At 32.4% G+C, this 12,295-nt stretch overlaps 1 protein-coding gene across 2 annotated transcripts in view; it reads left to right on the top strand.

Annotated features, from left to right (window-relative positions):
- Positions 1-12,295, top strand: part of KPNA5 (karyopherin subunit alpha 5) — a 49,978-nt gene that overhangs the window by 13,322 nt on the left and 24,361 nt on the right. For both annotated transcript variants that reach the window (XM_082730124.1, XM_082730125.1), the window contains exons 7-8: positions 1,265-1,353; positions 10,457-10,556. In XM_082730124.1, coding sequence (XP_082586250.1) covers positions 1,265-1,353; positions 10,457-10,556 — 189 coding nt within the window. The remainder of the gene's footprint in view (positions 1-1,264; positions 1,354-10,456; positions 10,557-12,295) is intronic.

The raw sequence follows: 12,295 nt of genomic DNA, 5'->3' as shown, positions 1-12,295 counted from the left end.
AGTGAAAGAAAATAAAATGTTTTTGTTTTGAACTATTTTTAGGGTAAATTGATCTGTTGATCTACTATCCAGTCATCTGTTTAGTTTTATATATATGTACATATATATATGTATACACACACACAAACACGGGTTATTTTTTTTCCCCACTTAATTGGTATTGGTAGCCTTTTCTAATGGCATTAATCTTCCAAGAAAATTTTCCTGATTACTCATTATCTAGTCCAGTATGAACCATAATTTGTGATCTATTTCTCAGTTATATATTAGAGTTATTTCTGGCATATTAATATTATGATAAACATCACTATCAATCTGTATATCTTGATTATTTCATTAGGAAAAATGACTTAACCCTGGTAAAAGAAAAAATTTTCAAGTTCTAATCATGTATTTCAAAGTTGACCTCCAAAGAAACTATACATAATAATTTCCCCACCAGTATTAGACTTCACAGGGTGAAAAATGTCATTACTTCAAAAGATTTTCTTAAGGTGGCTCTGTGGGTTAGTTGGTTCAGACACCTGTCTTGTAAAATATTTTTTAAAAAAATAGAAAATGAACTTAGGCCTAGGGTAAATATTAAAAATACTAACTCATATTTTAAATGTTAAAATTTTCCTAGTTGTAAAAGTAACTTATGTCTACTTTTGCATGTATTTGAAAAATGTGAAGTGAGAATATAATGAAATGATGATTTTCATTTGCATAATTTGTCATTTTATTGAAATTTAATAAGTGAATAATTTGATCTTTTACTTAAATTATTTAAAAAATTATAATGAACCTGGACTAATTCTAAGCTTATTTTCAGAGATCAGTCCAAGCTAATTCTCATAGTAGCTTTACTTGACTTCTCTATATTTTGTCTCTCCTTCCCTTCTTTTATAAATCAATCCCTTCCCAGTGAGTGGAGTCCTTGGCATAGGAACAAACTTCTAGTATAGGTAATTGCAAAATTCGCTAAATTGATAATTTTGTCTTTCCATGTAGATTTGGAGTAGATGGACTATCATCTTTGTTGAACAGAATAAACAATTCACCATGTGTAATGAAAAATGTTAATGCCCTATCCTTCAGTTGATTAAAAATATTAGTAAATGGTACTATTAAACTTTCTTTACTGTCCTACTAGCTTTTTTCTTTTTTTTTTTAACATCTTGGAAACTATTACTTTGTTCATTCTATACTAAAATCTCATTCTTAAGAGAGCGCATCTTATTTAAGATATTGTAACAGAATGTTTTTTTCTCATTTTTCTAAGGCTGTTTGGGCACTTGGTAATATTGCTGGTGACAATGCAGAATGCAGAGATTTTGTTTTGAATTGTGAAATACTTCCACCTCTTTTAGAGTAAGTACTTTATCACAATTAAATTAATACTAGTTTTGTAAAAGAAAACTATACTGCACTGTATTTCTACATACACAATTACGTTCTTCAGTGATGCTTTTAAATTTGGGGTATGTTGAGCTGTTTCTGCAAGAGCAATAGCAAAAGCAAACCAAGAAATTTTCCGGTTTTGTATTGGTCTTTATATTTTCTTAAGCCATACTTAATAGTATTTATTGTGTGCTTGATGCTTACCATGCTGAAGTAATAATTCTACAAAATAAGGATATGTGGTAATTTTTAGTACAATAAAAATTTAAGTTTTGCTAAAGGAGGAAATCTTTAGTACATGAACAGAGGATATATTTAGGATATCAGGTTTTTGTATTTGATATGGAAATGTTCAGAGAACAAAGATCATAAGAGATTTTTCTTTTGGAATTAGAATTAAATGATTTATTTAGTAGTTCCTTTTTAAAATGCATTATATATTTTTAAAAAAGAAATTACCCTATAATGTAAGGAGCTTTAAAGAAATTACATAAAATTATTTGAAAGGTAGATTCCTTTATTCATCTTGGTTATCATTCACTAAGAGGGTCTTTTTTTTTTTAGGCTAGATGCCACGGGCATGTAGTGAAAAAGAAAAAAGTAATTGAGGAGATGGTAAAAGGAAAAATTTTATTGTTTCTGTGCTATTAGCCATCCTCTCTAAGCTAAAGAATTGAAAGGAAGAATAAATTTTTAGTTATTAGCTTGCAAAAGGTATTTTATTCTTTTAGAGAGAGTAACTTTCCATGGACAGAGTGATTTCACAGCGTTTCAATCAACTAACATTGAATACTTAACTACTGCAGGGCACTGAACCACTTACTATAATGTCATTAACTTTGGTCTTACTCAAAGTTAATGTTCCAAAGTATTTAAGAATTTAGCTGAGCTATAAAAAGAAAATACTGATTTAGAGTTCAATATCAGGGTTATTTTGAAATTCATACTATTTTTGCTATTTTAACTGGTGTAAGGTAGTATCTCAATGTGGTTTTGATTTAAATTTCTCAACTTGGTCCATATACACAATGGACTATTACTCAGCCATCAGAAAGGATGAATATCCAACTTTTGCATCAACATGGATGGGACTGGAGGAGATGATGCTGAGTGAAATATATCAAGCAGAGGAAGTCAATTATCATATTGTTTGACTTATCTGTGGAACATAAGGAATAGCATGAAGGACATTAGGCGAAGGAAGGGAAAAATGAAGGGGGGAAATTGGAGTGGAAGATGAACTGTGAGAGACTATGGACTCTGGGAAACAAACTGAGGGTTTTAGAAGGGAGGGGGCCATGGGGCTGGGTGAACCTGGTGATGGGTATTAAGGAGGGCACGGATTGCATGGAGCACTGGGTGTTATATGCAAACAATGAATCATGGAACACTACATTAAAAACTGATGATGTCAAGCAGAGAGAGTCAACTATCATAGGGTTTCACTTATTTGTGGAGCATAACAAATATCATGGAGGACAAGGGGAGTTAGAGAGGAGAAGGGAGTTGGGATAAATTGGAAGGGGAGGTGAATCATGAGAGACTATGGACTCTGGAAAACAATCTGAGGGGTTTGAAGTGGCGGTGGGGTGGGAGGTTGGGGTACCAGGTGGTGGGTATTAAGGAGGGCACGGATTGCATGGAGCACTGGGTGTGGTGAAAAAATAGTGAATACTGTTTTTCTGAACATAAATAAATTAATTTAAAAAAATTAAATTAAAACCCCAAAAAACTACTGATGTACTATGATGTACTGTATAGTGACTAACATAATTTAAAAAAAAAAAAAAAGAAAGAAATTCATACTATTGAAAGTATCTCTTAAATTTTCAATTTGAGATTTGTCTGGCCTCATTATATGGTTCATAGATTAACTGAGCACTTTGTTTCTTTTTACTTTTGCTCTCTGTCTCATTTTCTTATTACTATCTCAAGTTGGTAATTGTTTCTGAATTAGTAAGTAAACATTTCTTAGGTCTAAATCCTTTTAAATGGTCTAAGGAGCTTTTAATCATGACCAAAGAAACCAAACTAAAAACTAAGCTCTAATGGAGAAGAAGTACCTAGCTATGTAGTGCTAGTTATAAATATAATGAATTTTAGAAAATAAGTAGGCTTAAAAAGTTAGAAAGTTTAAAAATTTGAGAAAAATAGCAAAAAAGAATTTATGTCAACCTAGCTACCAGATACTCTCACTTTTGTTGGGCAAAAGGAAGAAAGTTATTGGCTTTTATTAAGATTATGGTTTATCTGCTGTTCACATAGCTATTGCTTAAGTAAATGTAAAACTTCTGTTAATGTCTGGTTTTATCAATTCTGTTTGAGTTTTAATTTTATTCTACTTCCATTTGATTCTCAGTAAACGTAACTTTGCAGTAAACCTAAATCAGCAAATGTAAATCTTACTACTACGGGTTTCATATACTGACCCATTTGCTGTTTTAATTTAATTTGACTTTAATGATTATAATAACCTCATTAATATAGATAAAGAATAGTATACAACACAGTTTGGCCAACTACAGGCCTCAAGCCAAATCTGGCCTGCTTCGTGTTTTATAAATTTAAGTTTTTATTGGGGCACAGTCACTCCCATTTGCTTACTTAATATCTACGGTTGCTTTCATGCTACATCAGCAGAGTTGAATAGTTGCTACAGAAAAAGGCTTGCAAAGCCTAAAATATTTACTGAAAAAGTTTTTCAACTCCTGATATAGAAAGTCAATGTAAGTATTTTATTTTTAAGTGAGTTATGGTTTTCGGAGGTTTCAAAGACTATAGGAAAACCTGTAGAACAGATTTTTTTCGTATATGGTAAAATATACATAGCATAAAATTTATCATTTTAACTATTTTAAAATGTACAGTTCACTGGCAGTGTTTTATACCTATCACCACTATCAAGTTCCAGACAGAAATCCCAATACCTATTAAGCTGTCATGTCCCATTTCCTTCTAGCCTCAGCCCTTGGAAACTACTAATCTGCTGTGTATGGATTTGCCTATTCTGGATATTTCATATAAATGGAATCATACATTGTATGACTTTTTATATCTGGCTTCTTTCACTTAGCATATTGTTTTCAAGGTTCATCCATAGTATAACATGTATCAGTACTTCATTATTTTTATGGCAGAATAACATTCTCTTGTATGGATGTACCACATTTTGTGCACGCATTCATCAGTTGATGGTCATTTATCTTCTACTTGTTGATTAAATAGTATTCCTCTGAACATTCATGTACAGGATTTTGTTTAAATAGTAGCTTTTAATTCTTTTTAGGTATATACCTATGAAGAGAATTGCTGGGTCATATGGTAACTCTCTCTTTGACTTTTTAGGAACTGTTTTCCGTAGCAGCAGCAGCATTTTACATTCCCATCAGCAGTGTATGAGAATTTCAGTTTCTCCACCTTCTCACCAGCACTAGTTATTCTGATTTAAGCCACCCTCGTAGGTGTGAGATGGTATCTCATTTTGCTTTGATTTGCATTGAACATCTTTTCATGGGTTTGCTGACTATATCTTCTTCTGAGAAATGTCTGTTAAGTCTTTTGAATAATTTTTAATTCAGTTACTTATCTTTTGTTGCTATGTTGTAAGAATTCTTCATATATTCTGAATACATTCTTATCAGATTAATGATTTACAGATCTTTTCTTTTTGCATTTTCTGGGTTGTTTTCACTCTTGATAGTGTCCATTTAAGTCACAAAGTTTTTAATTTTGATGAAATCCAGTTTGTGTATTTTTTTTCCTTTTGTTGCTTATTCTTTCGGTGTTGAATTTGAGAAACTGTTGCCAAATCAAAAGTCATGAATATTTGTCCTTATGTTTTCTTCAAAGAGTCTTATAGTCTTAGCTCTTATATTTACAGCTTTGATGCATTTTTAGTTAATTTTTTATATGATGCAAGGGCATTCACTTATCACAGCATAATTTGTTGAAGTATTCTTTGAGAGTATTCTTTGCTCATTGAATGGTACCATATTGTTTTGGTTAGAGTAGCTTTGTGATGAATTTTGAAATCAACATGTGAGTGTTTCAGTTTTGTTTTTGTTTTTGTTTTTGGTCAAGATTGTTTTAGCTGTTTAGGGGTACCCTACTGGCTCAGTCAGTTATGTGTCTGACTCTTGATTTCAGCTCAGGTCATTATCTTATGAGTTGTGAGATCAAGCCCACATCAGGCTCTGTGCTTAATGGGAGTCTGCTTGAGATTTTTTCCCTCTCTCGCCCTTGCCCTCTTCCTTTACCCCTCCCCTTGCTCGTGCATGCTTTCTCTTTCTGTCTCTCAAATAAATAAATCTTTAAGTAAAAAGATTGTTTTACCTATTCAGGGCTACTTGCTATTCCATATGAATTAGTTTTCAGTGTACAGAATTGGTTAAATTTATTCCTAAGTATTTTATTCTTTTTGACACTATTTTAGATGAAATTTTTTTTTACTTGTTCAGTGGTAGTGTATAGACATACAATTGCTTTTTGTGTTTTAATCTTGTAGCCTGCACCTTTGTTGAATTCATTCATTAGCACTAATAGGGCTTCGTTGTGGATTTTCTTAAATTTCTCTATATAAAATCATGTCATCTGTGAATAGTAATAGTTCCAGTTATTGCTTTCTAATTTCAATACCTTTATTTCTTTTTCTTGCCTAATTGCTCTAGCTAGCGCTTCTAGTACAGTGTTGCATAACAGGGAAAAGCAGATATCTTCATCATGTTTCTGATTTGAGTAAAAGTTTTCACTTTCACCATTGAGTATGTTGTTAGCTGTGGATTTTTCATAAATGTTCTTTATCATGTTAAGGTAGTTTGCTCTTTTTCCTAGTTTGTTGAGTTTTTTATTATGAAAGAGTGTTGGGTTCTGTTAAATGCTTTTTCTGCATCAATTGACAGGATCACACATTTTTTCACCTTCATTCTGTTAATGTATATTATTTATTATTTGTACATTGAACTATCTTTGCCTTCCTAGGTAAATTCCATTAGGTTATAGTATACAACCATTGCTAGATTCAGTTTCTTAGAATTCTGTTGAAGATTTTTGCATGTGTATTTATTAGAAATACTGTCTGTACTTGTGATGTCTTTGGCTTTGGTATTAGGGTAGTGCTGGCTCATAAAACAGGTTAGTAAATGTTCTCTTCTATTTCTCAGGAGAGTTTGAGAAAGATTCAGTTCTTCTTGTATTTGGTAGAATTCACCAGTGAAGCCGTTTTGTGCTGGACTCTTCTTTATTATGAGATTTTTTATTACTGATCAATATATTTAATCCTTACAGGCCTATTTAGATTTTCTGTTTCTTCTTGAATCATTTTGGTAGTTTATATATAATTTCTAATTGTTCATTTCTTCTGGGTTATTCAATTTGTTGACTTATTCTTGCTCATAGTATTTTTTTTTTAAAGATTCTATTTATTTCAGAGAGCAAGAAGGGAGCATGAGCAGGGGGAGAGGCAAATGGAGAGGGAGAGACAGACTTCTCTGCTGAACAGGGAGCCTGATGTGGGACTTGATTCTAGGACACTGGGATCATGATCTGAGCTGAAGCCATATACTTAACTGAACTGAATGAGTCACCCATGCACCCCCATAGTATTCTTTTATACTTATATTCTTATTTCTGGAATATCAGTAGTAATAGCCCCACATCTTTTAATACTTTAGATTTGTTATTTATTTATTTATTTATTTTTAGAATTTATTCATTTGAGAGAGTGAACATACACATGTACCTGTGCTTATTCCGGTGGGGGAGAGGGGAGCAGAGGGCGATGGACAAGCAGACTGAATGAGGGCCCAGTGAGGGGCTCAATTCTGCCAAAACCAAGAGTCAGATGCTCAGCCGAGTCACCCGGGCACCTGCCCCTCCCCACTTCCATTCTTAATTTTAAGTCTTTTTTCCTTTAGCAGTCTAGGTAAAGGTGTTAACTTTGTTGAATTTATTTTCCCCTAAGAATCAGCTTTTGGTTTAGTTCATTTTCACTAGTATTTTTCTGCTCTTTATTTTATTTCTTTTACTCTTCTGCTGTTTATTATTTCCTTCCTTCTGCTAGTTTTGGGTTTAGTTTGCTCTGATTTATGTAGTATCTTTAGGTGGAAGTTTAGGCAATTGATTTGAGATCTTCTTTCTTTAATACAGGTATTTATAGCTATAAAATTTTCTCTGAGCATTGCTTTCACGGTATCCCATTAAGTTTAAGTATGTTTGATTTTATGCTCATTTATTTTAAGATATTTTCTCATTTTGTTTTTTGTTTTTACTCATTGTTTGCTTAAGAGTATGTTTTTTAAAATTTCTACATATTGAATTTTCCAGTTTTTCTTCTATTAGTGATTTTTAGTTTCACTGTGGACAGAGAAGATACTTCGTGTGACTTCAGTCTTTTAAAATATATCAGATTTGCTCTATCATCTAATATACAGTATATCCTGGAGAATGTTTAATGTGCAATTGAGAAGAATATATATTCTGCTGTTGCTGAGTTGAATGTTGTATAGGTGTCTTTTATGTTTACTTGGTTTATCATGTTATTGAAGTCCTCTTTTTTTCTTACTGATCTTCTATCTAGGTGTTCTGTCCATTACTGAAAACAATATACTAAAGTTTCTAACTATGATTGTACAACTGTATTTCTCCCTTCAGGTCTATCAGTTTTTGCTTTGTGTATTTTGCTATGTTGTTATGTCTTCTAAGTTTATGAGTGTTAGAGCTTCATGATGGGTTGACTTTTTTATCAATATACAATGTCCTTTTCATCTTTTAAAATAATTTTTGACATGAAGTCTATTTGTCTGATACTAGTATAATTATGGGTTATTATTTGCATGGAATATCATTTTCCATCCTTTCACTTCCAGCCTATTTGTCTTCAAATCTAATGTGAGTATCTTGTAGGGGCACCTGGGTAGCTCAGTTGTTTAAGTGTGACTACTGGTTTCAGTTCAGGTCATGATCTCATGGGTTCTGAGATTGAGTCCCACCTGGGGCTCTGTGCTCAGCAGGAAATCTGCTTGAGATTCTTTCCTTCTCCCCTCCAAACCTCCCTTGCTCTTGCACATGCTCTCTTCCCTCTCTCTAAAGTAAATAAATCTTTAAAAATTAGTGAAATATCATGTAGAATATAGCATAGATGGCTCATAGATTGTTGTTTGTTTATCTTGGGGTTTTTAAAAATGTATTCTGCCAGGCCCTGCCTTTTAATCCAAGAATTTGATCCATTCACATTCAGTATAAATACAAGGAAAGACTTCCACCACTTTGTTGTTTACTATATTTTTTATGTCTTTTTCGTTTCTTAATTCCTTATTGCCTTCTTTTGTGTTTGATTTTTTGGGGTAAAATATGGTATTGATTACCTTCTCATTTCCTTTCCTGTATGTTTTTTAGTTAACTTTCTTAATGATTAGTCCAGGGAGTACAGTTAACATCTTAAACTTACAGTAATCTTGTTTGAATTAATACCAGTTTAGTTGCAATATTATGGAAAAACTCTGCTCCTGTACATCTCTGTTCTACCACCTTTAAAGTTATTGTCAAAAATAACATTACACATTGTATGCCAGTTAAGATAGATTTGTAGTTACGGCTTTATGTATGTCATTTAAGTCATAGAGAAAAAAAGAATTACAAATCAAAATTACCACCTTTAGATTTATCTGTATAGTTATTTTTGGTGGTATTCTTTTTCTTCTGGTTTTGAGTTATTGTTTATTGTCCTTTCACTTCAGCTGAAAGGGTTCCTTTCAGTTGCTCTTGTAAAGCAGATCTACTGGTGATGAGTTTTTCTGCTTTTGTTCTAGGAATCTTTTACTTTCTCTTTGATATTTTGAAGGATAGTTTTGTAGGATATAGAAATATTAAGTGACAGTTTTTGCTTTTAACAGCTTAAATATAATCCCATTGCCTTCTTTTCTTCATGGTTTTTTATAAGAATTTATCTGTTGATCTTAATGAAAGAGTTCCCAGTTAGACAAAACAAAGGCAGGCCCCTTGCATTAGTCCATCAGATAGCACCCACACAGATCAAAACAGACAAACACAATTTCTTGGAAACAAGTCTCCTTAGCTCCTTTTTGGAACCAGGAACCCACAGTGGGAATTCTAGCTTTCTTCTTTAAGACTGCTGCCAGACTTGGAGGGAGTTGGCCAAGGGTAAATTATGTTGCCTGAAATCTACCACATCACAGCCCTTTCCTAGTTAAAAGTTTTCTTGGCTACTATAAACTTTTGACTATCTTCGAGAGTTCTGATAAAGTTTACAAGGTTTTTTTGGTTGTTTCTGGGTGGCTGACAGGCTGCCAGAGTTACCATCTCCACCATTTTTGCCGAGTTCACTACAGAATAGGGATTTTTTTTTAAACCTAATTTCTCTATACTTGTAATAGGTTGCAGATCAAAAATACTGACAATCTGTTCAAAACAAACATCTCTTCTCAGTAGCTGATCCTCATTCAGTTTAACCCTATATTCTTTGCTTCCTGAAATGTATTATTTTCATTTAAAACAATGTAATCTAATATTCCTTTTAAAGTATAGTGAATAATTTTAATTAAGCACCAAACCCAATGTTTTGTATCTTTTCTTTTTTTTACTAAGATAATTTGGCCTTAATTTATAATGCTTAGGCTACTTTTGATAAGACTTTAATCCATTCCCTTTTCTGCTCCTCAAAAGTCCCAGTGTAAAGATTTCATATTCAAAATTGTATTATCTGTTACTTTATATTGTGACTTAAAAACAGTAAATCTGTCAAGGTTTAAAAAAATAAAGTATATAGAAGTAAATCAGTTTTCCATGACCCCCTTTATTTTGGACATGTTTTGTGTCTTGTAAGGATCCATTCAGATCATAGATTCAGAATTTTAAAAATAAAATACATATATATATATATAATTTTTTTAATTACTTTTTCCTACTTTACCACATTGACTGTGTAATAAATATATTGAGAATTTTTATATTTTATGATATAAAATAGCTAAAGAGAAGAAATGAATTTAAAGTGACAATTTTCTTTTTTCTTTTTCTTTTCCTTTTCTGTTTTTTTTTTTTTTTTTTTTTTTGGCAGGTTATTAACAAATTCAAACAGACTTACAACAACCAGAAATGCTGTATGGGCCCTCTCAAATTTATGTAGAGGCAAAAACCCTCCTCCAAACTTTAGTAAGGTATGAGTAAAATATACAAATTAAGGAATCTATGTATGTAAACTTCTTAGTCTCCTTATAATAGACTTTTAGAGATTGAAGGAACTTTATGGGTTTTTAGTAATTATTTATTGACTAGACAATATTTGCACATACTCAAAGTCTAGAGAATATACAACAGAAAGGAAGTTTCCCTTCTACTGTTACTTTACATCGTGATTGCCTCTTAGCAAACAGTGTCACTTGATGTTTATGTTGACTTTAGAAATCTTTTAATCTAGTTCTTCTCATTTATTTCCTATAAGTGAAATTGAAGCCTCCAAAAAGGTTAAGGTAATTCATTAGTTGTAAAATTGGAAAAGCTCTTAGTCCTATTACTTGTAAAATTGGAAAAGTAATTAGTCCACAGGGGCTTGTGCTTTCCCAGTGTACTTTTTATCTGTTTCAAATATCTGTTCCCCCATCTGCTCATATTCTGCCACTAAAATAATAAATTATTAATAAATTTCTAACCTAGTTCTATTTTCTTACCAATAAGATGTTAAAAAAATAGAATGTAGGTAAATTTCTGGGCTACCATCATACTTCTTTCTAATTCAGTATCTAGGATTGAAAGGGAAATACTGACCATAGCACTAAGAAGAGCTCAAAATCTGGTGAGGATTTAAAAGTTGCTGGAGGCAAAAAATAATAAATTCCTAATTGAAAAATATGATGCATGAGTTGGTATGCCTTCTCATTTATACTTTTACCATTCCAGTTTGAAAAATGCATGATTTTAGCCACATTTCATCTGAACCACCAACATGACTTTAAAATCTAATTGGTACCATCATCTATTGACCTTTTTTTTTTTTTTTTTAAGATTTTATTTATTTATTTGACAGAGACACAGTGAGAGACAGAACACAAGCAGGGAGAATGGGAGAGAGAGAAGCAGACTTCCCATTGAGCCTGACTCAGGGCTTGATCCCAGGACCCTGGGATCATGACCTGAGTTGAAGGCAGATGCTTAACGACTGAGCCACCCAGGACCCCCCCATCAATCTGTTGATCTTTTCCCATACCCTGTAGCATGTTATGGGTTTAATCATAGTTCATAAAATTTTTCTGTAACCATCCATGCCTAATTCTATTCCATGTTTTTTGACAAGTACATAAAATGACTAAGAAGCTAGTTTAAAGCATTATAAAGTATGCTAAAAATAAAAGGCTTTTTTTTTTTTTTAAAGATTTGTATTTCTTTGAGAGAGAGAATAGAAAAGGCAGACATGCATGTGAGGAGAAAGGCAGAGGGAGAGAATCTCAAGCAGATCCCCGTTGATCAGAGACCTCCCACTCCCCACCCACACAGGGCTTGATCTCATGACCTGTGAAGTCATGACCTGAGCCAAAATCAAGAGTCAGGTGTTTAACTTACTGAGTCACCCAGGTACCCCCAAAATTATTATTTTAATCAGAAATTTGGTTTAATAGATATGTGTCTTAGAAAAGTTTTGAGTAAATTATATACCACAGCTCCCCAAGGAAGGACGTTATGAAATAATGTTGCACCAGTGGCCTTAGTTAGAGTAAAAGAATTTTTTATAATTTTCACTTTAATAGTAGAAGGACAAGGTATGTGTATTTGACCTGGATATAATACAAGGAAAAGAATATTTATGTGGTACACAGTACCCTTCAATGATCTTTTTAAAAATTATATATAAAAACATCATTTGGCAGTGATTATTATAAAATTGAAAGGAAAGAAAATGTTT

Source organism: Mustela nivalis, assembly GCF_964662115.1.
Source record: "Mustela nivalis genome assembly, chromosome: 5".
Classification (NCBI taxonomy): Eukaryota; Metazoa; Chordata; class Mammalia; order Carnivora; family Mustelidae; genus Mustela; species Mustela nivalis.
This window is presented reverse-complemented; position numbering and strand designations above follow the sequence as displayed.